This window comes from Sciurus carolinensis, chromosome 16 (assembly GCF_902686445.1).
Source record: "Sciurus carolinensis chromosome 16, mSciCar1.2, whole genome shotgun sequence".
Lineage (NCBI taxonomy): Eukaryota > Metazoa > Chordata > Mammalia > Rodentia > Sciuridae > Sciurus > Sciurus carolinensis.
This window is the reverse complement of record NC_062228.1, coordinates 26,220,995-26,247,967: the sequence shown is the minus strand read 5'-3', so window position 1 is coordinate 26,247,967 and position 26,973 is coordinate 26,220,995. Positions and strand designations below refer to the sequence as shown.

At 50.6% G+C, this 26,973-nt stretch overlaps 3 protein-coding genes across 5 annotated transcripts; 2 read left to right on the top strand and 1 right to left on the bottom strand.

The window, feature by feature from the left end:
• Positions 1 to 338: 338 nt before the first annotated feature.
• Znf319 (zinc finger protein 319) lies at positions 339 to 8,464 on the bottom strand. Its single transcript, XM_047527302.1, is given in 6 exon segments — positions 339 to 4,408; positions 4,410 to 4,598; positions 4,600 to 4,811; positions 4,814 to 5,447; positions 5,449 to 5,794; positions 7,637 to 8,464. Coding segments are annotated over 5 exon segments (1,746 nt in total). The 5' UTR covers positions 5,539 to 5,794; positions 7,637 to 8,464; the 3' UTR covers positions 339 to 3,787.
• On the top strand, positions 7,139 to 7,846 carry LOC124966050 (basic salivary proline-rich protein 4-like). Its single transcript, XM_047527156.1, has one exon. It carries the CDS (start codon positions 7,139 to 7,141, stop codon positions 7,844 to 7,846), a length of 708 nt encoding a protein of 235 aa, XP_047383112.1.
• On the top strand, positions 8,320 to 23,106 carry Usb1 (U6 snRNA biogenesis phosphodiesterase 1). Of its 3 annotated transcripts, none has more exons than XM_047527313.1 (7): positions 8,320 to 8,738; positions 9,817 to 9,983; positions 13,331 to 13,514; positions 17,748 to 17,801; positions 19,587 to 19,736; positions 20,801 to 20,884; positions 22,035 to 23,106. In XM_047527313.1, the coding sequence occupies exons 1-6, from the start codon at positions 8,617 to 8,619 to the stop codon at positions 20,856 to 20,858; spliced, it is 735 nt and encodes a 244-aa protein (XP_047383269.1). In that variant the 5' UTR covers positions 8,320 to 8,616; the 3' UTR covers positions 20,859 to 20,884; positions 22,035 to 23,106. The 3 variants fall into 3 exon arrangements, with proteins under 3 accessions (XP_047383269.1, XP_047383268.1, XP_047383266.1); XM_047527312.1 differs by lacking the exon at positions 19,587 to 19,736 and adding an exon at positions 19,430 to 19,535 and having other exon boundaries at positions 8,321 to 8,714; XM_047527310.1 differs by lacking the exon at positions 19,587 to 19,736 and adding an exon at positions 19,430 to 19,535 and having other exon boundaries at positions 8,328 to 8,738.
• Positions 23,107 to 26,973: the final 3,867 nt, after the last annotated feature.

The window sequence follows — 26,973 nt, the reverse complement described above, 5'->3', positions numbered from 1 at the left end:
CCTGATCCTTTTACACCAAAATAAAACCCACCTTTTCACTGTCCCAAACACCCAGGCTCTGTCTGCCTCCAAAAATTGGTTCAAAACCATCATTCCACCAGAAATGCTTTCCCCACCTCTTCCTACCCAAAGCTCACCCTTTCTTTCTGACAGGCTCCTCTCAAGTCCTCCCTTCTCCCCCTATTCCTTCCCCGAGACCTGAGAACAGGCAGTGTAGCTGTTCAGGGGACTCACTCATGTCCTGGGGCCCACAGTGGACTTGCCTGCCTCTTATCTCTCTAACTGGGGCTCAGGGATTAGGGCTTGGAGTCACCCAGAGCCAAAACACTGTTCTGGATTAAATGCGATAACTACCATAAAGTAATAGTAGTGTTTAATACAAAACAACACTTACAACACACATCACAACCCAGGGCCTGGGGCTGGCACTGGGACAGGTTTAGGAACAGGATAAGGACTCCAGCTGAGGGTAAGATGGGATGAGGGTTGGGGGACCTCTGCACATCATATTTTGTACTATGTATCAGCAGTCTTGACTTTTTTTGGGGGGGTACTGGAGACTGAACCCAGGGGCACTTAACCACTGAGCCACATTCCCAGCCTCTTTTAAATTTTTGAGACAGTGTCTCACAAGTTGCTTAGGGCCTTGCTGAGTTACTGAGGCTGACTTCGAGCTCAAGATCCTGCTGCCTCGGCCTCCCGAGCCACTAGGATTACAGGCACATGCCACAGCCCCCAGCAGTTTTGACATTTTTGACCCTACTTTTTGATTCATGAAAACTCCAAACCCTCTCATCTGAAGTTCCTGCTTAGTGCCCTGTTGCACCCCCTGGCAAACAGCAGGTGCTCAGTAATGCTTGTGGATGAACAAAGGTAGGAATGCAGACCCAGGATGAGAATGGAGACACATGTAGTGAAGATGGGGACTCCACAGCTCCCTTCTCCTTCCCCCACCTTCTTTACAGGATATTCTGGCTGGAATTTTTGTAGGTTTGAGAAAATCAATAGTAACCAAGGCTCTTCCTGGAGGCGTGAACTTTAAGGAACAAAGAAACCACTTACTTAAGGATTGAATGTGGAGCTTGTCACCAGTCTGACCAGGGGATCTTAGGTGAATTTCTGTGGCCTGAGCAGCTCAAGGACCCACCTGAGGCCTGCTCTGAAGGAAGACAGAGGGGGCAAGGCTGTGGGGCCAGGATGGGACTGGAGACCAAGAAATGATCCTCCATGACAGTGCCCAGAGGCACAGGCTGTTTATGGAGGAGCTGCCTCTGCACAGATGGGAAGATGGAGCATAGTAACTTCGATCCCTCAGGGAGCTGAGTGGGCTGATGGGCTGTCCACCCCAGGGCCTACTGGTAAAGAGCTGTCCTGCTGCCTTGGCCAGTCCTGGCCATTGTTCCCAGCTTCCTGGTCAGCTGGAGCCAGAGTCCCAGGCGTCAGTGACCAGAGGTAGAAGGTCGCTGGGCTGGGCACGCAGAGGGAGCACTGTGGTTCAAGGTGAATGGCTGTGGGTGAGGTCAGGCCCTCTGGGATGGGCCTGGCTGGCTGGGTCTGCTGCTCCGAGGAGGGGCTGAGCAAGCTCTCTCGCTTACCAGGTCCAGTCCCTAGCTTCTGGTCTTCCATGAGTTGCTGGTCCCTCATGGTCCAGCTCCCTCCTCCAGGGTTACAGTTATAATCCGAGGTCAAAGAGGGACAGGTCCATTTCCCAGGGACTCAGGTGTCCTGTACTTTGTACTGTCAGCATCTTCATAGCTTACCCACCAGGGCCTCACTGAGATTCCATTTCATTTTTATAACAGTCAAGCAAGGCAAAGGTTAACCTATTTTTTTTTTTTTTTAATAGACAGGTGACTTAGTCCCAGAGAGGTTAAGTGACTTGCCCAAGGCTACACAGTCAGAACATTCAAAGCTCAGGATTCAAATCCAGCCCTGTGTCCCAGAGTTCAACCTGACACTCTGGCCCTCATACCTCTCTCTGCCTCTCCGTGTCCCATCATTTCCCTGTGGAAAAATGACCAGAACAAGCAGAGCTTTGGTCTGTGACAGTCAATGTCTTTACTTCTAAAGCATACATTGGATTCACTATATATTACATCAAAAGTGGCTACCTAAAATGGAGTCATCCTTTTAAAATCCAAATTTTCACATTTATATATAAGATTCAAAATGACATGAAATTAAACTATACAATGCTATGAATAGTATTAACAAACTGCTTTCAGAAAGCAAAATGAAAGAAAAAAATAGCAGTTGGGGACTGTTGTAAGCCTGGGTTCTGGTCTTTTGAGGCATTGTGACCGAGAGCCAGCACCGAGGGGAAGGACCAGCCCCTCTGCAGGCACAGGAGGGAACCCAGTCAGACAGAGGAGGCAGATGTGGCTGTTCAGACTTCTGAAGGTAAGAGAGGCAAGGTGTATCTTCCTGTGCCTCGGGTCCTTGGTGTGTGCACTGAGCTTCTTTCAAGACCCACAACCAGAGAGAGGTGGGGCTGGAAGAGGGCAGGGGGCAAATCTGGGTTCAAAATGGTTATTTTGGTAACAAAGGGCCTCTGGGCCCCTGAGCAGGCCCTGGCCACCAGCAACCTTGGCTGACCCATCCTCCTGCCAGGCACACTGCCTGCTGGGTTCCTGAACCCACTGGTTCCTCCTGCTCCCTATGCCCTGGCGCTTGCTGCTCTAAGAGCCCTGGGGCAGCCAGAGACCTGGGACCCAAAGGAGAATACTATAGTTTTCTAAGTAGCTGGATATTATCCAGGGCACTCTGACAACACAAAATCCCTAGGGTTCAGGCCGGTAGCCAAGATGATGGAGGGGTGGGTATTCCCATGGACTAGGAGGGCACTGTGGAGACAGAGGTCCACCCCAGGCACCCAGACCTGGTCTTGGCCTGAGGCAGGCTGGGGCAAGCAGACTGGGGCTTTGCCCCTGAGCCCTGAACATTTGGTTCTCACAATTCGAGAAGAGGACACTTGTTTGCATCTGCTAGGGGGTCACAAACTTCGCCCTACTTCCTCCTACAATCCCCCTTCGCCCTACATTCCCCTTCCCCATCAGCAGTTCCATCTGGCTGAGCATGCACTCCCTACCACAATTAGGAACCACGCTGCAAGGCGGGAGGGGGCTTTCAAAGCCACAGGATTAGCCCTTCACACAAGCAGGTTGCTTCTGCTTTTCCCAGGGACGGCACTACTTCCCCCTTCCTGGCCAGGTCCATTGCCCATTGCTTTCCAGGCAGACCCCTATCCTTTACAACCTGACTGTCAGAAACCCGAGGGACACATCACCCCTGTCTGGGGCAGACAGAGGGCTATGGCTTACAGTCTATCATGATCCCCATAAGTAGGTCACAAACAGCAATTTGAGGGGGATGCCTTATACCCAGCCCGCCTCTGGGGTCCAGGACCTACCATAACCATCCTCCTTCCTGACCCATGCGGTTTCTAAGTAGCCTGAAAGAGTTGGAAAGGTTGAGTTGGTAGACCCCATCCCTGGGGCAGAAGTGCCTGCCAGTGGAATTTCAGTCCCCCAGAGCTGAGGAAACTGCTGCCTTCCAAAAGTGAACCCTGCAATAGGAAAGAGGTTTATGGAATCAGGACTGGCCACAGCAATCTGGCTCCCCAGGGCCAGGCTAGTGACAGGAGTGCTGGGTACACTCACCCTCCACTTGCCCAGTACCTTTTGTCCTCACTCCAGGAGCCTAAGAATATGGAGCTGGGTGGGGGGTTGGTGGGATGCAGCTATAAGGAGGCGAGGCTGGGCTGGGCCCTAGGAGCCATCGCCTGACCTCAGGGTAGGCAGGCGGCCACCTGGTAGGCGCCCTCCGCAGCTGCAGCTGCGGCACTGTGCTGTGCACTGTGCTCCTGCAATAGGGCCACGTCCAGGAAGCGCTCGCCACACCACACGCACTTGAACTGCTGCTCGCGAGCGTGGACACCCTGGTGCTTGTTGAGATGCTCACGCTGCTTGAAGGCCTTGTCGCAGTTGGGGCACTTGTAGGGCTTCTCGCCCGTGTGCACCCGCCGGTGCCGCTGCAGGTCTGACGCGTATTTGAAGCGCTTCTCACAGTCTGGGCACTTGAGCGGTTTCTCTCTGGCTGGGTCGCAGCGGTGCTGCACAAACTCCGAGGAGGAGAAGAAGCGGCGCTCACACAGGGTGCAGCGCAGGGGCTTCTCTGCTGCGGCGCAGTGCGCCAGCTGGTGCTTCTGCAGGGCCGATGCCCGCTTGTAGGCCTTGTTGCACACAGGGCACTTGAAGGGCCTCTCGGCTGCACCTGGCAGGCACTTGTGCCGGAGCAGCTCGGCCGACTGGTCGAAGCCCTTCTGGCACATGGGGCACTTGAAGAGAGTCTCGAGGGTATGCACGTGCTGGTGGTAGAGCAGGTGGCTGGGCTGCCCGAAGCCCTTCTCCGCAAAGGCCGCACTTGAAGGGCTCCTCGGTCTTGTGCGTGCGCCGGTGCCGCATCAGCGCGTACTGCTGCTTGAAGCCCATGGGGCACAGGTCGCACTTGAAGGGGCGCTCGGCGCTATGCGTGCGCTCATGCTGCCTCAGGTCCGAGGGCCGCTTGAAGGCCTTCTGGCACTCCCCGCAGCGGAAGGGCCCGCTCGCCACTTGGAGTGCAGGGGTGCTGCAGCAGCTCCGAGGACTCCTTGAAGTGCAACTCGCACACATTGCAGCGGAACATGTGGTGCTCGCCGGAGTGCGCGTACATGTGGCGCACCAGGTGGGAGCGGTGCTTGAAGGTCTTCTCGCACACGGCGCACTTGTAGGGCCGCTCGGAGCTGTGCGTGCGCTTGTGGTGCACCAGGTGGGCGACTGGCTGAAGCTCTTGTCGCACAGCGTGCACTTGTACGGCTTCTCACCTGTGTGGATCCGCTCGTGCCGGGAGAGCTCTGACAGGTGCTTGAAGGGCTTCTGGCAGATGGGGCAGCTGTAGGGCTTATCAGCCTGTTCCGCAGGGGCGACGGCAGGAGGCGGGGCGGCCGGCGGAAGTGATGGGGCAGCAGGGGTGGCGGGTTCTGCTGCCTCCGCTGGCTTGTAGGTCTTCTCACAGATAGAGCACTTCACGAGGCCACTGTGTGCGCTGTGGTGCTGCGCCAGCGAGGTGAGCAGGGAAAAGCCCATCTTGCATACTCCGCAGACGAAAGGCTTCTGCTCGGCCTGCACGCACTGGTGCTCCAGCAGGTCAGTGGCCTGGTGGAAGATCTTGAGACACTGAGTGCACTGGAATGAGCGGTCGTGGCCCGCCAGGCACTGGTGTTCATGCGGGCTAGACAGGTGGGCCAGGTCATGACCACACACACCGCATTTGGGTCCTGGCTCCCCCGCTGCCTGCAAGGGTGCATGTTGTGGGGGTTGCAGGCCCGTATCTGGCTGCAGGAGGATGCCATAGACCGCACAGCCCAGGGGGTTCTCCGCTGTACCTGGGGGCAGCGCATGCTCCGCCAGGGGCCGGTGGGGGCTCTGCATGGTGCTGAGGTTGGGCGGCTTGCGGCTGCTGCGGCTGTGTCTGGGGTGGCTGCTGCCAGCTTTCCGACATGCTTGGGAAGATGGAAACAGGGTTTGGAGATTAATGGCTTCAGTTTCCCGCTTAAGGTGACCAAACTCAGAGAGAGAAATTGCCCAATCTCAGGGACAGACAAGGACCTCAGACAAGGCACTGAAGAAGACTGGTCAGACGGCCCTAGACATCAATTGAGAAGACAGAATACAAGGCTGCGTCTACAGGGCAGAGGGTGCTTCAGGGCAGGGTCCCAACAATGCCAGGGAAACTCTGCCTTCCCCAGTGAGCGGTTCTGTGGGGAAGAGAGAAACTGTGAGCTTGAGCAGGAACAAGCAGCCCTTCCCCGAGTCTGCTCCCTGTTCTGCCTGTACTTGCCACCTGGACGTAAATTCTATCCAGGAAGGGAGACACTCAGGGCTGGGAGATGTTCCCTTCACATGCCACCAAAGAAGTCTGTGGACAGCTCAACTCCTCTAGGCAAAGGGAATGGCAGCTGCCTCCACTCTATCCAAGCCTGAACCAGAGCATCCTAGCCTCCATGTGGCTACCGTCAGGTAGGTGTCTCCCTGGTGAGACCTGGGATGATCTGTTCACAATCCAGAGGCCTCCCTAAGGCCTGCCAGCCTCACTCCTATGGCTACCCTGAGTCTCACCCAGGACACCACTGCTCAAAGGAGCAGTCTGCTGACCTAAAAAGGCCACACCTCCCAGGTTTGAGAGACTAAGGGCAAAAGATCACTGGCAAACAACATTAGAGAAACTATGTAGAACCAAGGACCACCTCAAAAACCTCTCCTGTCAGGACTAGCTCCCACACCCCTTCACCTATCCCCCAGGCTCTCTACTCTGGCTACATACCTATCCTCTTGTCACATAATACAATGGATGGCCTGACAGGGACTTGAACCCACTGATGATGGGAGCTAGGTTCCCAGACCCACCCAGACTCAGTGTCCACATAGCAGAACCTCTTCACTCGAGCCATCTCCCAGAGCACAAAAAAAAAAAAAGGTTCTAAATCCTCTGAATCTCTCTGGCTGTCTGTCAGGCCTGCAGAAAAATGTGAGAAACTACACTGGTCTGTCTCAGCAATATAGACCATAGCCTGCTAACGACAGAGCGTTTCTCTCCATCTCCCTTCTGGAGACAACCTGTTATCTTGCTTCCAGGCTATAACACTCTGGGTGATCAATGGAAGGTAAAGCCCACCCCGCCTAGGCAAATCTCTAACTCACCACTTTGTGGCAGCATATGATAATGCCAGAGAGAGGGAGGAATTTTTACAGTCAGAGTCAACCCACTTTCAGGTTTCCACTCATCTGCCTCTTAAGTTGAAAAGTTTGTTGTAAGTTTTCTCCTGAGAGGAAGGGTAGAGTCTGTCCTCACAGGCCAGCCTGACTTCTAACTGTTCTGTTGAAGAATATACGACTGAAGCTAAAAGCTGTCATCCTCAGCATCTTCTGGGGAGGGCAGAAGGAAAGGGGCTGCTGCTTTGGTGAGGCAGCAGGTTGCATGAACAAGCAGGTACCACTCGGTTATCTAAGCAGGCAGAGGGGAAAGGTAGCTGCTCTAAGCACCTTCTAGGTCTGGCTGCACCAATTCAACTGTGTTGTGGTTGTTTCTTTTTCTGGCATAAATGGCTGCCAAAAAGCCAGGGGCCCCTGGGGCACAACCCCACTGCCCACCCTCATCCTTCTCCAGGAAGGTGCAGCCAGGAAACCTCTCTAATCATTCCACAAAGGGAAGGAGAGATGAGGGGCGGGGAGGCAGAGGGAAGCCCCCACCTGCGCCCCCCCCCCAGCTCGTCCTCCTCCCTGAGAAATGGAATGAAAGCCGATCACCTCCCACCCAGCCCTACTCTGCCGGCCCAGCTGGGCTGCCTCCTGTCAGCCCTCGCCTGGATGGCCGAGCCACAGCCACCCCAGAACGGGTGCCTGGGCCCCAGGAAGGCCCCAGGGACGCAGGCCGGGCCCGGGAAGCGGCTACGCTTGGAGGCCGGGCCTGGGCCACCCAGGAACTCAGGAGGCCGCGGGTCGGGTCGGAGGGGCGGGGGGACGGCCCGGCCGACTGGGGAACTGGTGCGGCGGCAGTGGGGACTGGCTCCCAGACGCAGCCCCGGTGCCCCGCCGCTCACCTGCTCCAGGCCGCCTGCGGGGCCAGGCGCGGGGCGAGCGGCGACCAGCTGCTCTCTCGGCCGCCCCTTTATTCCGGCTCCATCAGCGGCGGCGCGGCCTACGCGCGCTGCCAATCCCCGGCCTCGCGTAGCGGTGGCGGCCGGCCCGGGGGCGGGGAACCGGCTTGCGGCGACCGGAACGGAGGAAGCGACACGCGCGGCCAGGGTTAGCGGGGCCGGGGCGGAGGAGCGCCGGGAGGGCGGGCGGACGGACCGATGGCCTTGCAGAGACAGGCGGACGAGCGGGCGGCGCGGGGGCCAGGGAGGCGGGGCTGGGGGAGGAGCGGCAGCCGGGGCGGCGGCGGCGGCGGCGGCTGCGGGAGGAGCGGGCCGCGCGGAGCGAGGCCGCCCCCTGCCGGGGACCCCGCGGCCTGGCCGGGTCGGACGCGCCCGGTGCGCAGGACCTTGCTGGAGAGGCCGGGCCGCGCGCTTCGGCTGACCGAGGGAGGGCGCTCAGTTCGCGCCCACCCCACCCGGCCTTAGGGAAGAAAACTGCCGGTTCTGCCCCCGGCCCGACTCCTGCACCTGACAGCGAGGGCCCTCCTGGACTCTCTCATCTTCAGGAACTGAGGCTCGTCTAAACCGCTCGGCTTAGCTAAGAGAGGAGTGGCCGCGGGGCTCGGACTTTGGACGGGTTTGAGGAGAGGACTCCGGGACCTGTGAAACCGGCACACCAAGGCTGGAGCGGGGAGGTTCCGGGAGGCCAGGTGGCCCTCCACGCGCAGCCAGCCGGCAAAGCGCACGCGGACAGCGTTCAGACCGCGGACACAGTCCTCGCTTGTGTCCTGTGGGTTCCGCCCCTTCTGGCCCCGCCCGGCCCCGCCCCGAGGCGGTGATACCCCCAGGCCCCGCCCCCCGCGAGCACTTCCGGCTCAGCGGAACGCGGGGTGCAGGTTGAGGTTGCCGGCGGTCCTGACCTGTGAAGGTGTTGGACAGGCCCCATGAGCGCAGGACCTCTGGTGGGCTATAGCAGCAGTGGCTCAGAGGATGAGGCCGAGGACGAGGCTGAGGACGAGGCAGCGACCAAGGGGCGGACCAGGCCGGTGACTGGGGGCTGTCGTGGGTGAGGAACGAGGGAGTCTCTTTCCCCCGGACGCGGATTTGCTTGAGACCCCCGCCGACCCGCGCATCTGTAGACGGGTGGCGGGGCGGTTCCCAGGGAAGGAGAAGGGGGCACAGCAGGAAAGGAGGATCCAAAGGGCACCCCTGGACAAAGACCCAGAGTGCCCCGCCAGACTCGGGCAAGGTTGGGAGGCAGGACACGGGCTCAAGCATCGGGCGCTTGCAGGGTTCTGCCTTCTGGAGGGTAGCAAACCATCCTAGGTCTGTTTCCTCATTTGAACACAATTGCAGTGATAATTATAGCTTAAGCTTATGGAGAACCGGGTGCGGTGGACGCATCTGTGACGCCAGAGACCTGGGGTGGCTGAGGCAGGAAGATCACAAGTTCGAGGCCGGCTTTTGCAACTTAGACCCTGTCTCAAAATGAAATTAAAGTGGAAACGGCTGGGAATGTAGCTCAATGGTAAAGTGCCCCAGGATTCAATCTCCAGAACCACACAGCACGTGGAGAGCTTTGTCATTTATCTAACAAATATTTATTGAGAACCCATTCTGAGCCCAACTAGAGACTGGAAAATTAAGTGGACAAAAGCCATGAAAGTCTCTTTCTTTGTTGGCCTTTGGTTCCTTGCTGAGTGCTTTACAAGGAGTATCACAGTTGATGGCCTAATAATTCTATTAGGTAAAAATACAGTTTACAAGTAAGGAAACATGCATCTCAGAAAGGGCACATCACTTGCCCAAGATCACAGAGCTAGAAATGCTACTCCATGTTAGACCTGCCTAACCAGGGGATGTGATATTCAAACCACATCTTGCTGCCTGCCCAAGTATTTCTCATGGGGACCATGCTTCATTCTAAGGTCTGCCTCCCAGAGTTGTTGGGAGACCCCAGTGCAAATACAGGGGAGAAAGCTTTGTGACTTTGTAACTTTTCTTGCACTTGCCTGGAAAACCACACTCACTCGTGGTCATGTTTATAGGGGTTACAGATTTTGTTGTATGTCTAATAGTAGAGAATGCTAAAAAGATAAATGTGCTTGTTTTTTCTTTTTTCTTTCTTTTCTTTTCTTTTGCAGTGGCCAGAGCCCTGTTCCTAGTCAGAGGTTCCCAGTACCTGACAGTGTACTGAACATGTTCCCCAGCACAGAGGAGAGGCCTGAGGATGACAGTGCAAAACATGGGGGACGAGTGCGCACCTTTCCCCACGAGCGAGGCAACTGGGCCACCCATGTCTACCTACCATGTGAGTCATGTGTGGCCAGTAGGTGCCTCTTGGGACATATTTAGCCACAACTAAGAGAAGGAAACCAAAACCCTGTCTGTGCTGGATTCACATGCCACCCCAGGCCTGATGAGTGGTTAGCATACAAAAAATGCCTGAAGTCAGGCCTTACTCCACTACCCACTGCTCTGGGTGTCCTGTAGTAAATCACTGGACTTCTCAGAGTCTCAGTTTTCTCACCTCCAAAAAGGAAATATTAGTAAAACCTATCTTAGGGAGATGAAATTAGATAATTTCTGTCAGGTTCCTGGCAGAGTACATAAAGTAGGTGGCGGCTCTTATTATTTTAGCTTTCTCCCATTATCAACATGCCCCACCAAGAGTGCTGCACTTGTCACAATTGAAAAGCCTACATTGGTACATCATCATCACCCAGAGTCCAAAGTTTATATTAGCATTCACCCTTTGGTATTGTACATTATGTGGGTTTTGAACAAATGATTGAAGATTTGCATCTACCACTATAAAATCATGTAGTTTCATTTCCCTAAGTGTCCTCTCTTCCTCTTATTCATCCCTCCCTTGCTTCCTCACCCCTGTGAACCACTGATCTTCTAACCATCTCCATAGTTTTACCCTTTCCAGAATGCCATAGAGTTGGAATCATTCAGTATGCACCTTTTCAGATTGGCTTCTTCCACTTATTAATATGCATTTAGCGTTCCTTCATGTCTTGTCATAACTTGACAGTTTATTTCTTTTTTAGTACTAAATAATATTTCATTATCTAGATATACCACAATTTTTTTATCCATTCACCTACTAAAGATGAATGAATATTTGATTGTTACCAAGTTCTGGCAATTATGAATAAAATATAGACATCTGTGTGTAGGCTTTTGTGTAGACATAAGTTTTCAACTTCTTTGGGTAAACACAAGGAGGGTGATTGCTGGATTATATGGTAACAGTATGTTTAGTTTTGTAAGAAACCACCAAACTGTCCTCTGCAGTGGCTGTACCATTTACATTCCCAACAGTAATGAATCAGAGTTCCTGTTGCTCCATGTCCTTGCCAGCATTTAGTATTACCAGTATTCTGAAGTTTAGCCGTATTAATAGGTGCATTGTTGTCTTAATTTGCATTTCCCCGATGACATATGATGTGGAACATCTTTTCATGTACTTTTTTCTATCTGTATAGATTTTTTGGTGAGGTATGTATCAGGTTTCTGTCCTACTTTATAATCAAGTTGTTTATCTTCTTATGTTTAAGAGGTTCTTCTATATTTTTTATCAGACATATCTTTGCAAATGTATTTTATCCCAGTCTATAGCTTCTTTTCATTCTCTTGACAATATCTTTTACAAAGCAGAAGTCCTTAAGTTTACTGAAGTCTGTCTTGTCAATTCTAATACCTAATAAACAGTATAGCAGTATGAACATTTGGGAGACCCATATTCAAACCATACCTACCAGTTCTATCAATTTTCTATTTTCAATTGCATCAATTTCTGCCAATTTTTATTATTTCTTTACTTCTGCTTACTTGGAAATGAATTTGCTCTTTTCTAGATTCTTAAAGTGGAAGTTTAAATGATTGATTGTAGGTCTTCTAATATGAGCCTTTAATGCTGTAAGTATTCTTCCACACATCTCTGTTGCTGCATCCTACAAGTTTTGACAAGTTGTATTTTCATTTTCATTTAGTTGTAATATTTGTAGGTGGTGCCTGTAATCTCAGCGACTTGGTTGACATAGGCAGGAGATTGCAAATTCAAGGCCAGTGTCAACAACTTAGGGAAACCCTGTCTCAAAAAACGACTGGGCATGTGACTCAGTAATTAAGTGTCCCTGGGTTTAATCCACAGTACAAAAAAAAAAAAAAATGCAAATTTCTCTTGAGATATCTTCTTGGACCCGTGTGTTATTTAATCTCTAAGTATCTGGGCTGGGCATTTTCCAGCTATCTTTCTGTTATCAATTTCTAATTTAATTCCATTGTGGCCCCAAATCAGGCATTGTATGATTTCTATACTTTTAAATTTGTTAAGGAGTTCTGATCGCTTTAAACTGTATTTTTTGCCTTTCATTCTGTTTTATAATTTTTTCTTCATAGATGACTCTGATGTACTGTGTGACAGGGACCATGGTAAACAGGCCTTCTGTAACATGGTGAGGCAGGAAAGGAAAGCATTCTGCAGTCCTGTGATCAGGTCCCAGTCTTTAAGTGAGCCTGTGCCTCTGGACTGTGACAGCCAGGCCACAGCCAGTTCGAAGTTGGATATTTCCCTTCCCCCAGGTCAGAAGGCTCTGATAAAACATCTGTAGGTCAGGCTCTGGTTAAACCTAAGGGAAACCTTTCTAAGAGAAACAGAATGCCCAGATTTCTAAATGATTTCTTTTCTGTCCCCTGTGCCAGAAGGGCCACAAGCTCAGGGCAGTTTTTCTCCAAAATTCGTGAGGTCCTGGTAGAGTTCCAGGTGGAAACCCTCAGAAGGCAGCGTGTGTGTGTCCCACGAGACACCCCCATCCTCCTAGAGTTTTGACTTTCAGATTCGTATACCCTGAGCCTCCAGCAGTTTGTCTATTACAGTTTAGGCGTCCCTACCCTGGCCCTTGTTCCCAAAGAGGTTTCAGCTCTTACATTTCTGGTTCAATAATTTGTGAGCCTCTGTATTCATCTGTGGGTCTCTCACCTCTCTGACAGATTTAAGAAGAGTTGTTGCTTGTTTAGTTTATTGGATATTTTACTTGTTGTTAGTATGAACTTCCAAGCTGTTTTCTGTTTGTTTTTTTGTGTTTGTTTTTTTGATACCAAGGATTGAATTCAGGGGCACTTGACCACTGAGGCACATCCCCAGCCCTTTTTTGTATTTTATTCAGAGGCAGGGTCTCACTGGGTTCCTTAGGGCTTTGCTAAGTTGCTGAGGATGGCTTAGAATTTGAGATCCTCCTGCCTCAGCCTCCCAAGCTGCTGGGATTATAGGCATGCACTACGGCATCCAGCAACTTCCAAGGTTTTTTTTTTTTTTTTTTGCGGTGCTAGGGATTGAATCCAGGGCCTTGTGCTTGCAAGGCAAGCACTCTACCAACTGAGCTATCTCCCCAGCCCCAACTTCCAAACTTTTTAATGCTGGACTAGAAACCAGAAGTCTCCTCCCTGTGTGTGTCTTGTTTACTTGAATTCTTTTCAGTGAGCACATCTTACTTCTTTAACAATAAGTGCATATTAAATATTATTAAGCTTTATAGACCCAGACTCAAACCCAAAGTAACATGGGTTCTCTCTGCCTTCTGGGCTTTTTCATTCAGTCGTGACACCTTGGCTAAATCAACAGCCCACCCTCTGCACTCTTCCTTCCAGATGAAGCCAGGGAGGAGTTCCTGGAGCTGCTTGATATGTTGCTGCCCCACGCGCAGACCTATGTGCCCCAGCTGGTGAGGATGGAGGCCTTCCACCTCAGCTTGTCTCAGAGCGTGGTTCTGCGCCACCACTGGATCCTCCCCTTCGTGCAGGCTCTGAAAGACCGCATGGCCTCCTTCCATAGGTGAGTGCTTCTCTCTGGCTCCAAGACTTCTCCTCCTTTCCTAAACCACTGCAAGTTAGAGGTATGGGTTTCATTACCCAGCAAATGGAATATAACGTGGGAACACTGGAACATCTCCTGGAGCCACCTGCGGTGACACATCTCATCCTGTGTGACCTTGGGCACATTTTAAATTCTTGATACTTCTAGTTTCTTATGTGCCATCTAGGAAAATCTTAACTCTCTTTCTCTACACTCTCACTCATCATTTCCTACACAACTGTAACCAGATGTTTGGGAGTTTTCTGCACACCAACCAATTCTCTATCTCTCCAGATAGTAACTGGATATCCTAAAATTTTAGTTCAGTTCTGATACTAATGACCCAAAAGTACTGCACACAATCCGTGTTAAGGGCCCAGCCCCACGAGACTGCCCTGCACTTCAGGTGCTAGCTTCTCATGTTGGATCCCCAGGTTACCCACGACTTTTTTCAATTTCACTATAATTCAGAGGTTCCTATAACTCATTCCTCAGACTTGATTATTAGCTAAAACAACTCACAGAACTCAGTAAAACAGTTCATCTAGTAGATTATCAATTTATTGCAAAGGATATTTTAAAAGATCCAAATGAACAGGCAGATCAAGAGACACAGGGGATGAAGTCTGAAGTGGTGCCGAGCTTAGGAACTTATCTCTGTGGAGTTTGGGAATGCATCGCCTTCCCAGCATGGGGTTGCATCTCTTCATACCTTGTGCATTAGGGATTTTTCTGGAGGCTTCAGTATGAAAGCGTTATTAACTCTAGCTCCTCTCTTCTCCCCAAAGGATGGGGGTATAGGGCTGAAAGTCCAAGCTTCTAATTATGGCTTACTCTTTCCAGGTGACTGTACCTCTTACAGGTGCCCGAGAGTTGCCTCCCTTAGAACAAAACACTTTCCTATTGCAGAAAGTTCCAAAGGATTTAGGAGCTCTGTGTAAGGAACTAGTCAAACACTAAATAATAGCACAAAAGATGGGCTTAGCACCCTTCCTGCTTAGAATATTACATGGGTTTAGGAGCTCTATGTCAAGAACTAAAGCAGTGGCCAACATAAATTTCTTAATTTCTCATATCTGCATATAGGTCATGGGAAGGTGACTACCTCAGAGGCGGCTCCAGAATCATGTCTGCCCTCAGTGTGGCACTTGGTAAACTTGTCTACCAGCCTAAGGCATTTTCCCCCTTAACTATTTCATACCACTTCTGCAGAAATGCTTTGCCTGCTAGACTTGAGCAGATCAGAATTCTGCTCTCTCCAGGCTTGGTGGTACATGCCTGTAATCCCAATGATTTGGGAGGCTGAATCAGGAGAATCACAAGTTCAAGGCCAGCCTCTGCAACTTAGCAAGACCCTGTCTCAAAAACTAAAAAAGGGTGGGAATGTAGCTCAGTGGTAAAGTGCCCCAGGGTTCAATTCCCAGTAATAAAAAAACAAAAACAAACATACAAACAAAAAACCCTCCTGCTCTTTTTCCCAGTTGGTATATGCTCCAGAATCCCTCAGTCTTGGGATTATTTATAGCTCATTTATTCACCCTCATAGCCATTCATTCCCATGTCCCCTTCCCCTCTGGAGCCCAGGTTCCTCCAAGCAGGACTGTAGCTTCTCTCTGAATAACCCCACAGCTTTTTCCCAGGTGCTGTGGTTAATCACTCCACCAAATAGATGCTTGCTTAGTGGTTGGACAGTCAGGAGGCAGCGGAGCCTGAAGAACATCTTTTTTGGAATTCTGTGGGTCCTCTGAAGGCTGGTACTAGAAACAGCTTAAGAAGCCATCCAGGTGGTGGTTTTGTGACTCCGCTTTTATCTGCCAGAGACTTTTTTCAAATGAGGGGTTACATAGATACCCACTGTGTAGATGTGTAAGACAGATAGAAGTCTTTGGGCTGGGGGTGTTGCCAGTGTTTGCCCAGCATGCATAAGGCCCTGATCGCCAGCACTGAAAGAAAAAGAAATAGAAATCTAGCCAAGCCCATGCCCGTAGCTGAAGCCTTAGGCCAGAAATTCCATTGAAGGGCTTTGCCCAACTAGTTGAACCCAACTAATGGGTTCACCCTAACTAGTTGAACCCTTTCTGAGGGCTGGAGGGAAAGGATTTACTCCAAGCCAGTCAGTCAGCTAGAGGATCAGGACTGAAGCTCACCTCTCCACTCAGCCTAGCCCTCCCCCTTTTTTTATTGCCATTATCAAGTTTATTGAACCATATGTAGATTATCAGGACTGTTTTGGTCACAGGTGCTAGAAACCCAACCCAAAGTGGCTTAACACAAAGGGGAATTTATAGGCTGGTATAAAGTTCAGAGGTAGTGCTGGCTTCATAATGAGGTTGTGGAGGTTACCGGAAGATGTTAGATGGCACCTGACCCTTATTGTCTCAGCTGTATGCACCTGAGGGGACACTAGAATCTCCAGGCTGACCTGCCTAGAAAGATAGACTTCTTTATTCCTTTTTTTTTTTTTTTTTTTTTTTTTGTTTTTGTTTTTGTTCTTGTTGGGAATAGAACTGAGGGCTTCACTCATGCTAGGCAAGCCCTTTGCCACTGAGCCCCACCCCCACCCCCAACTGCCCATTTTTCTAATAACTTCAGCAAAAGTCACAGAAGACTTGGATTACTTCGACTTGGTATTCATGCTCTCCCTTTGGTGAGTGGAGAGTCATAAAGCCCTCACTCCTCCTGCATAAGATTGCTCTCCCTGCTGGAGCTCGGTCCCTGACCAAGGCAGCTTGTGGGTGAGCTCTAGGTCAGGGAGCAGCAGACTTGCCCATGGTGAAAATGACCGACCTGACGGTACGTTGCATTCTGTCAGGACGGCAGCACAGAGAGGAGGCCCCTGGTGGGAAGCAGCGGTTCTGGGCCTCCTTGTGCCCACTTGTTCTTTGACAGGCAAGTACCCGCTGGGACTTCTGGAAACTTCACCCAGGGGTTATTACTAGAGACCTTGGTCCCCATGGGGTATGTATGTGGCTTTTTCCCTTGTTCACTTGGGTAACAGCCCCAGAGAACAGCCCCTGGACTGGGGAAATGCATCTGATGTGCCCTGCCAGCTCAGTGTTTCCAGCCCTGTGTCCCGAGCAAAGCCCAGCCAGTCATGGCCGTCAGGTTGAGCCCAAGATGACTGAGAACAGGCAGTGCGCCCCAATTCTGTTGCTGCGACTGAGAGCATGTTCTGCTCTGACTGGCCAGGCCTAGGTCAGGGCCTGCATCTGGAGGAGTGGAGAAGGGGTGGCGGCTGGACAAACATCCAGTGTTGAAGACAGATGTGTATCAGGCATCTTCCAGAATGCTTTCTGAAATCTATGCCCAACCGAGAACGAGTGGTTCTGTCATCCCTTATGTTTTCCCAAGAAGGGACGCTGAATGGGGAGGCAGACCATTGGCCGACTGACTTCATGCATGTGGACAAGCCGTGAGGCTCTATCCAGCCTGCAGATGTGTCCATTCCCTCCGCTGCGGTGAGACCTTTGGCCTGGAGGCTGTGAAATGGTCTTTTCCTGTGATGGGACTTGGCCAAGTTAGTCTATGAGGGCAGGAAGCCAGTCTGCCCCCTTGAGATCTCCAGTGTCTTTAGGACATAGCCGGTACCTGACTGAACCTGACTGGTCCCCATGCGACTGATCTGAGGGTCAGTGGGGGAAAGGTTCTGCCCCACGTTCACACCAGTAGACACCCATTCCACTAAAGCCTCATAGGTGAGAGTAAGGGCTTTGTAGTCAGGCAGACTAAGGTTCAAATCCTGCCTCACAAGCTTCAGTTTCCCTGTCTGTAAAATGGGCACAAGCTGATATGCCCAAAACCCTTGCATTGAGAAATGTTCTTATTATTGCTTAAATTTAATCAAGAGTGTCCTTATTGTAACATGCAAGGCAAAAATTGGCCTTCATATGATCTGTTTTCACCCACTGGTGACTAAGACTTTCTCAGTTCCCATCAGTAAAGTTGAGATAGTCTCTAATTGTTTATTGGACTGAACTGCTCTTAACAAAACAAAATTTTTGCTAGCATCGGATGACACTACACATGCTTGGCCAGGGTGATTTTCAGGTCTTGCTAGTTCTACTTAGGGTTCTGTTTATCATTTATATAATGAGGTGACAATATTAAGTATAAAATTGGATGTTCAAAGTGCTATTTTTTTATCAAACTATTTTTCTGTTTTTTTTTTTCTTATTCTTTCTGAAATATGGTCTTTCTTCTTCTAAATTTCAGATTCTTCTTTACTGCCAACCGAGTAAAGATTTATACCAATCAAGAGAAGACCAGGTGGGTCCCCCTGACCCCAAGTCACTACCAGAAAAAGTCTTTGGTGCAAAAATTGGGGGGGGGGGGGGGATGCTTTTTGTTTGTTTGTTTTTAACCAAGCCTACGATTACAAGGCAGCTGTTCCCAACTCTGAATTCTCATTAAGAAGAAGAACTGGGGAGCCTGACATGGTGGCACATGCCTATAATGCCAGACACTCTAGAGGCTGAGGCAGGAGGATCACAACATTGAGGCCAGCCTGGGCAATTTAGCAAGACCCCGTCTCAAAAAATAAAAAGGGCTGGGATGTAGCTCAGTGGTAGAGTGCTTGCCTGACATGAGCCCCCAGGTTCAATACTCAGTAATACGAAAAAAGAAAGAAAAAGAACGGGGAGGGGGTGGGATATTGGGAGGCATCACAGAGGAGGAGTAGAGAACACCATCTTGGTATGGGGAAGAAAGCTGTGAAGTCAGAAAACCTGTTCTGCCCATCTCCATTCCCAGTTTTAACCTTTGTCTCATACGTTGTCCTCTCTGACCTTCATGTGCTACACCAGCACCCCCACACCGACACAATCACACACCTCCCCTTGATTCATCCATTGTTGGGCATTGTGAGACTCAAATGAGCCCAGTGGATTTTTTAAAGTATTAAAGCATTAAATCAACATAAGAAGAAATTATCTTTACCAAAGCTTCAGAGTGAGCCTCACTAAGCCTCACTCCCTAAGCCACCCTCTTTCAGTACCTCTAAAAGGGCTCACTCCCAGCTGGGCAAGGTGGCACCCATCTGTAATCCCAGCGGCTCAGGAGGCTGAGGCAGGAGGATCTCTAGTTCACAGCCAGCCTCAGCAAAGGTGAGGCACTAAGCAACTCAGTGAGACCCTGTCTCTAAATAAAATACAAAATAGGACTGGGGGTGTGGCTCAGTGGTCAGGTACACCTGAGTTCAATCCCAGGTACCCAATTAAAAAAAAGGGCTTACTCCTTTCTTCATTCTGTGCTCTACAAGTTGATTAAGCTACTGGGTTTCAAGGAGGGACTGTGTTGGATACTGTTGAACAAGTAGGTGGGACAAGAGGGGTATCCATTGACTTTAGTGACATGGTGGTCATTGGCAACTGACACGCACTTCTACCAAAGGGTTGAGATGGGCGGTGAGGCAATGGAGCAGGAAAGCTAGACTACACATCTTTTTAAGAAGTTTTCCTGAGAACAGGATGGAGGCTGGCTGGAGGTGTGGGCTCAGGTAGAGTTTAACCATGCCATGATTCTGTATGGGAGAGCAGCCTGTGCACTTGTGAGATGAGGCGGAGCCAGGGGCAGAGTCCTGTAGCGGGGCAGAGCAGTGGAGACAGGAGCTGAGGAGGAGACAGGAGCTCTTGGTCTTGTAGACTTGGCTGTGGCAGATGAAGGGGTCCCTCCTGGCCAGGGGGAAGCCATGTGGGTTGGACCTGGGAAGGAAGGCTTGACGACGGGAGGAGAAGGAGGAAGGATACATTAGTGGAAGCTCAGGAGGGAGATGGAGTGAGCCTATGGCCAGACCTCTAGGCTTCCTATCTGGTGCATCCTTGCTCCTGCTTGGGTGGTCTGTGCCCTCAGAGGCTGCACCTCATGCCCATGTTGTCTCTGCCTCTGCCTCTCCCTAGGACCTTTGTTGGGCTCGAGGTCACTGCAGGGCATGCCGAGTGCCTGGACCTGGTTTCAGAGGTAGACAGAGTCCTGGAGGAATTCAACCTCACCACTTTCTATCCGGTAATGCACAGGGTTGGAGATCATGAATGGAGATTATTATTGTTCCTTCAGCGGGCTGCTGCTTCTCCATTGGCCCAACTCTAACTGGAGTAAAACCATCCTTAAAGAAGCCTTCATCAGAGGCAAACTAAAGAGCCCTCCAGACCTTGCTGTGTGGAGTGTCCCAGATGCCAGCCCACAGAGGACACATGCCACTGGGAGGTGAGGGGTCTGAGGTGCAGCCTGATGCAGCCCATCCAAAGTCTAACATTTTTAAAACTCCATATTTTGAATATGCTCAAGATTTGTATCTTGTACTCCATAATGTCTCCTATGTTTGTTTTATATTTCTTTTTTTATTCAAATAATTTTTTGCTTGTTCATTTTATATTTCTTACGAAGTAGTATCTCCAACATTTTTTAGCAAAATCGACCCTCTGGGAAGAGTTGTAGCTTTGCATGCCTTACTGCACCTGCCATTTGTCCTCCCAGGGTACTTAGGAGTCCAGGTGGAGTGTCAAGGCTTTAAAGGGCCCATTGATTTTATTTCATATATTTTTTAAAACCATGCTAAAATATGTAAGAATGAATTTGAATGGAGATAAGTATTATTTCTTCAAAATTTTAGATGTTTTGATGTTTGTTCATCTGAAAAATATGGCATCTGTTAGGATGTTCTAGATCAGAAAACAGTCAGACCCTGGGTTTTCTTCCTTGTCCCCAGATTTAATGATTCTCTCTATGATATTTAAAGGAAAACCTCTCAGAACAGATTGTCTTGGTTAGCTCAGGTTGCCATAATAAAATACCATAAACTGGGTGTCTAAAACAACAGAAATTTGTTTTCTCACTTTCTAGAGGCTAGTAATCCAAGATCCAGGTGCTGGCCTGGTTGGTTCGTGGTGAGGACTCTGGCTTAGAGTGCCAGAGTCCTGTGCCCTCCCCTGGTGGAGGAGAGAGGCTCCCCAGAGTCTCTCCTGCAAAGGGTACTCACCCCGTTGTAAGAGTCCCATCCTCATGATCTCATCTAACCCTGGTTACCTCCCACGGGTAATCCCCTCTCCAAATGCCATCACAGTGCAGGGTAGGCCTTTAATATGTGAATTGGGGGGAGGGGGCAAGACCAACTGCAGACCACTTTATCTTTCTGCCCAATCCCTGGGATCAGCACTGAGGGTCAAGTGTCTCATAGGCAAGCTAGGGATCCAGCAAGAATACCATGACAGCTCTGTCACAGACCTGCTGTGGCATCCAGGTGACAGCCTGCCTCTGCTTTTCTTCTACAGGACCCTTCATTCCACATCAGTCTGGCCTGGTGTGTGGGTGATGCTCGTCCCCAGCTAGAAGGGCAGTGCCTGCAGGAACTACAGGTAAATTCCCAGGGCAGGACCAGCGAGTACTAACTCTGGAAGGACAGGGTGGATATTGGGGAGGGGAAGGATTAGGCATCCAAACCTGTATGCCTGGGAAACCAGTGAAATGACAGGAAATCCGCAAACCTTACCTTGCTACTCAGCATGTGGCCCCTGGACCATCGGCACCAGCAGTACCTGGAAGTTATTAGTAATACAGTTGCTTTGATCTCACCCCTTGCCAAGGAAAGCAGAAATGCATTTTAACAAGATCCCTAGGGATGTGTGTTACAGGAGGCTGTGAGGAGGCTGCTGGTTTTCTTTTTTTTTTCTTTCTTTTTTTTTTTTTTTTTTTTTTTTTTTTTTTTTTTTTTTTTTGCGGTACTGGGGATTGAACCCAGGTTCTTGTGTTTGCGAGACAAGCACTCTACCAACTGCGCTATATCCCCAGCCCGGCTGCTGGTTTTCCCTGTAAGGCTTGGGACTGGCAGGTACTGGGAATGAGTGGAGGGTGCCAGGTGTAAGGAACATCCAGCCTGCGGAACCTATCACAGTTTGACAGTAGGCAAAATGTTTCGCCCTCCCATTAGAGAACCAACAGTATGTGTGCAGTAGTGACTGGCAGCTGACGCTCTGCCCCTGGTGGGGAGGCAGTGGGGAGTCAGGCCATGGGGGAATGTGGCTTAGTGCTGCTAGCTAGCACTTCTGTTTTTTGAGAGAAGCCAAAATCCAGATTTTTATGTGTAAGCTCCCAGTTTTCAAATGTTGGAAAATGATGTAGATTTTTAAAACACATTTTGTAAGGCAAACAAAATACGTGCAACCCATGGACATCATCATGTAGCCCTCCTGCTCTGTCTTGATCATGCTGGCAGCAACAAAGAGCTCTGACTTCTGGCTGCAGCAGACCTGGATCCCCTCCTGGTTTCCCTGCTTTCTGTAACCCAGAGCTTTGAGCATTGTGTCCTCATCTATAAGTTGGGGCGATAGGATTGATGCAGAGGTGATTAGACCAGATAGCTATTGCAGAGCCTGGGGCCTGCGTGGCCAGCATCCCCCTCAGCGTTGTCTAACCTCTGAAGGACTTCACTAGGCTGCTTTTGTTTGCCACGCCCCCGGGTCTGGGATTTCCCTTAATGTGACTGTGCTCTCCCACTGCTGGCTGAAGGAAATCTTGGATGAGTTTGAAGATTCTGAGATGCTGCTCCGTGTGTTCACCGAGCAAGTCCGCTGCAAGTCGGGGAACAAGTTCTTCTCCATGCCTTTGAAGTGAACACAGGGGCCTTACTGTCCCAGGCCCGTCTGCAGGCCAGGCCTTGATGAGGATCCTGCTAGTCCATGGGAATGCTCCCAGCCTCCCTCTAAGATGCCCAATCATGACTTCAGCCTGACTGATGTGTTGCCATTCTGGGTTATTCCTGGGGGGCAGTTCTCCTGGCCCTTTTGGGTTTCAGGTTGGATGATGCTGTGTTGTGGTCATTCCCAGAAAGCACCAGTAGAGGGCAGCCTGGGTTTCCTAATTCTCACACTGAGGCTATGCAGAAAAGAAAAATGAGGGTCTCCAGGGTAGCCCACCCACACTCAGCCAGAATCCCCACCATAGTCCCTCTAAGGAACAGCCCTCTCCCCCACGCTTCCCCTTCAGTATTTCCTATTTTGATGTCATTGGCCTCATACCAGGTTTTTTTTAAATCGTTATGCTCTGCCTTATCCCTGTCGAGCAAAGACATAGGGTACTTCAGAGAGCCTGTCACCCTCCTTCCTTGAAGTATGTCAGTTTTATTTATTTACTTTTAATCCCAGTCCCTACTGTGCCAACAGAGACCATTTCAGGGCCAAGGTACGGGTGGTAATTTGTGGTTCAGCATCAGTTTTCTCCATTCCTTCCTCCCACTGGCCCCCCAGCCAGGTGCCTGGGGAGACTTGAGCAGATGTTTCATTTTGGCCTAGCCATGGCTGAAAGCCAGGCCTCCAACGCTTTGTGACCTCTGACTTCCCCACCAACTTTCCCAAAGAGGCAAGAGGCGCCTTCCCCTGTCAGTTCTACTGTGACCTCCTGCCTGCTATAGCCTTGGCATTCGGTAGGGAACGTGGAGCAAGAGCCAGGGATGCCCAAAACCTTTATTTTTTCAATCCCTCACCGGAGTGAAGGACTAGCCCTCTCCAGTTATTATCTGGATTTCCAGTAATAGATGAAGAAATGTTTTTGTTACAGTTTCAAATTATGTTCAACAAATAAAAATCACATTTTTTAAAATTTTTGGTCTTCTTTTGGACTGCTTCTATTCAACAAGGTGAGTGTGGGGTGACTTTCCTCTCTCCCTGCCCTCTGCAGCTGTGCTTCACAATCTAGGGCGTCTCGAGAGTCTCTTATGACTTCTAAGGTGGGCTAGAGAGGCACTGAGGAGGTTCAGTAAGACGAGGGTGGGGTTGCTCCACCTTGCCAGGCCAGGCAGAGAGGATGCGGGAGCACATGTAGCCCAGCGCTTGGCATGTGGCAGGGGATCGCCATCCCCATTCCTCATGGGAAGAAGCACAGACGTTTAGACTTCCCACTGCTGTAACACTTACTAAGCCTTTCTAGGACCTTCTCATCTAATCTTTCCCGTGACCCCCCTGAACAGTAACCAGGGTAGGAATGATTGTTGCTTTATGGAAGAACATGTTAAGTGACTGGCCTGGGGGCGTGAAAAATCAGCAGTAATGGCCTGACTCAACCCTAACATCCACTGTTCTGGCGGGGCCCAGAAGTAGCACGCTGCACGCCTCCTGCTCAGCCCTGAGGGAAAGGTGCAGGAGGCGGGGCCTGTTGCTGTGGTTCCCACTGTGCCCAGGCAACTCCGCCTTGCCCTCACCCAGGAAATCACCTTTGTGCCTGTTCCCCTGAAACCACTACACTGATCTGACTCCTGACTAATGTTTGCTTCTGGCATTTGAAGTCATGCTGGTGAGAGGGAGCCAGGCATGTTTTCTGGCTTGCAAACTACATGGCAACTCTGGCTATACAACGCACATTACTGACACCAGCTCTGGGGTAGGCCCTGAATTGGGCACTGAAATCAATCCAAGTCTGACCGGGGTGCTCAGAATGGGGAAAGCAGGCAGGTGTGTAGAGAGGGATCCCCAGCCCAATTTCATACTTCCCCAAACGACTGGCTGCTTCCCCAGGGAGGAGGTAGCTCCTGGGTCGGTGCAGAGGATGGAATTAGAGCGCAGCCACTTTGAGGATTGGGCCAAGATCAATAAGCAGCTCTTCAGTGAAGAATGGATGGTGGCGATTGAGGAAGGAAGCAGAAATTTTGCTGGGGGGGGAGGGGCGGGCAGGCCAGGCTGCACCTGAGGAGGCCCGGCAGCAGGGTCTTGGCGGACACCCAGACATCAAATGTGCCTCCAGAGCAGAAGCAAAGCGCTCTGCTCCCGCTGACAGTGCAAAGCAGCTGGGGCTCTTCTGTAAGAGGAGATCTGCTCCAGAAACCAGGGCGACAACTCCTGAGAAAGAAGGGACACTCAGAGCAGGCTGCGGTCCACCCCCAAGCTGGTGGCTTGCAAGGAAGAAATGCTCTTGATGAGGATCTTACTGCACCAGGGAGAACAAAATCAACTCGTCTGGCCTCAGAGGCCTCAGACTGTTTCCCACAGGGCAGGGAAATGGTCATCTCACGGCCTGCTTGGCTGATTTCCACCTGGCACTCCCAGCCCTCTCCATCGCCTCTCCAGACCACCCCAGCTTTGTTTCCAAGGGAGAGGGCAATTACCTTGGTTTGTTTGTTTATTCCTCATCTTGGCACCAGGAGTCCCAAGAACTGCCGTGCAACCCAACCCAACCTGTTTCGCCTGCCTCTAATGTGCCAAGCACTGAAATGGTGAATTTTGCAAAAGAGAAGAGTTTTATTCACCAGGCAGCCACCAAATGCAAGGAGGCAGGAGTCCCAAGTCTCAAATCTGCCTCCCAGCACAGGGTTTAGGTATGTATGGGGTAAAGAAGCAGGGTGGTCTGAGGCATGGAGAAGGGTGATCAGAGTAGGAAAAAGTGAAGTCATCGGTGTTCTGCTCACATTTAGTCCAGAAATCCTACGACTTTTCATAGGACACATATTCAGAGAAAGGCAGCATGAGCATGTTCTACTGATGGTATTTTTAGCTCTCTGATGTCAAAAGGGCACCCATTGGACACCTGCACTGGCCCAGGAAGGGTTAGTGGTTTCAACTGATTTGAAATACCTCAAAATTGCTGAAAACCAACTCAGGCAATGTTTACCACATGACATATATCAGAAGTGTTATCCACCTATCTTAAATCGATGAGTGTACCGCTTAGCTACAGGTCCTTGAAAATTGGTGATAAATGCAAGTGAAGCTAGAGGGTTTATTCAGGTTTGCCCTTAGATTCAGTCTCACCTTTGAGGTGGGCCTGGTGCACTGCCTTGAGGGACCCCTGGAGCTGGGGAGCTGGGGGGCAAGGGGTCTGGGCCTGGTTCTAGCCCACAGCAACTTTATTTCACTGAACAAGAGACCTCTCCTACTAGCTAGGTCAGACTTCTCTTACCAATGAGAAAAAAAAAAAAAATCCTCGGAGGGGAATAACATGTTCCAGATCATCCAATAAATTAGGGCTGGGGTAGGAACCTCATGACCTGGCTTTCAGTCCAGAGCTTTCTATACAGCCCCTTACACCACATCTGGGTCACAAAACGAAACCATGCTATGAAACACCACAAACAGTCTTTGATTCAAAAGACTAAGAAGAAAAAAAAACAGGGGGGGACGTTGTCAGGGGTGAGGGTAGAGATAAAACAATATTGGCAAACTATGGTGTTTAAAGCATCCAAGGGCTGCCTTCAGGCACCTCAGTCCCTTCTGTCCTTCAGAACCGAGGTGCTGGCTAGACAGGAGAGAAACTTAGCCGCCTTGCCCAAGGTACCTGTAGGAGCCAGAACCAATCATTGGGAACCTCAAGATCTGGTCAAAGGGGAAGCCACTTTGAAGAGGGATCTCCAAAAGAGAAAACCATCTCAGGGATTATCTGGCTGCAGGCCCCGACTGATGCTGCTCACCTTCTGGGCTCCTTTCCTACCAGGTAGTCCCATAAACCCACTTTTTAAAAAACTGGCTGAATGAGAATAAGCACTAGGAAAGATCGCAGTGCATTCTGTTAAACAGGGGCAACTCTGGTGTCCATTTCTGAAGACCACTGTACATTTCCCAAAAGCAAATTTCAAGGTAGAGTTTAGAAACCCATTTCCCAGAGGAGGGATCCCTACAGAGAAGTTGGAGAAAATGAATGAACTTGCCAAACTCTAACTTCCTTCCTGGGAGGACGCTCTGCCAGGCAACAGGTAACGTCCACCATGGGGCTTTTTCTTCACCTGGCAGATCGGTTCAAACAGGCCATTTCTAAGGCTCTCTGCCCCGCCTTTGATTGCAGGGAGGTGAGGCCCGCTATGGAGCCCCGAGGGCCCACTTTAGGGAAAACCGCCCTCAGGTATGGAAAGCTCCTATCCCGGGTCTGCAGAGAGGTGCGATCTCCGCCCCAGCCACCTTTCGACCTCAGCCCGCCAGGGTCCAGCGCTGCCCTAGGTCTGTGCACAGTTTCAGCGGACTTTCGACCCCGACTCCCTAGCTCTGGCTTCCAGCACCCACACCGACCGGATCTCAGACCACTCCCGGAATATAAATAAATCTATCCTATTAAGCTCCGCGGAAAGGTTTGCTCACCGGTCCAGAGCTTGTTCGGGCCTCAATGTCGCATTTCACTTGCACATAATAGCGGCCAAGAAATGGTTGGCTTCTGTTTGGAAACGAATGTGTGCTGAGCAGGTGCCAGAATCCTCGCCTAATCCTCACCCGGCTCCTTGCCCCACGTTCCAGGTGAAGACATGAAGGTCCAGAAAGACTAAGTAATTTGTCCACATCCATGCAGCAGGCCAAGGGGTGCGCGGGACTCCTAAACCTGTGCGCACCGCCCGGCGGAGGCACCCAACTCCCCCCTCACTTTGCGACTGAGGAGAGTTACTCAAGGGCCCAAAACACGCTTTGGAAAGGGCCTTGTTGTTGTTTTTTGTTTGTTAGTTTGTTTGTTGGGTTTTTTTGTTGTTGTTTTTATTCAT

What these genes read in the sequence shown, in the direction of transcription:
- Usb1 (XM_047527310.1), top strand. Translation starts at nt 8,617, where the DNA reads ATGAGCGCAGGACCTCTGGTGGGCTATAGCAGCAGTGGCTCAGAGGAT. An exon ending in CACCCATGTCTACCTACCAT is followed by an intron (nt 9,984 to 13,330) that starts GTGAGTCATGTG and finishes TCTTCCTTCCAG; the next exon opens with ATGAAGCCAGGGAGGAGTTC. An exon ending in CGCATGGCCTCCTTCCATAG is followed by an intron (nt 13,515 to 17,747) that starts GTGAGTGCTTCT and finishes TCTAAATTTCAG; the next exon opens with ATTCTTCTTTACTGCCAACC.
- LOC124966050 (XM_047527156.1), top strand. Translation starts at nt 7,139, where the DNA reads ATGGCTGCCAAAAAGCCAGGGGCCCCTGGGGCACAACCCCACTGCCCA.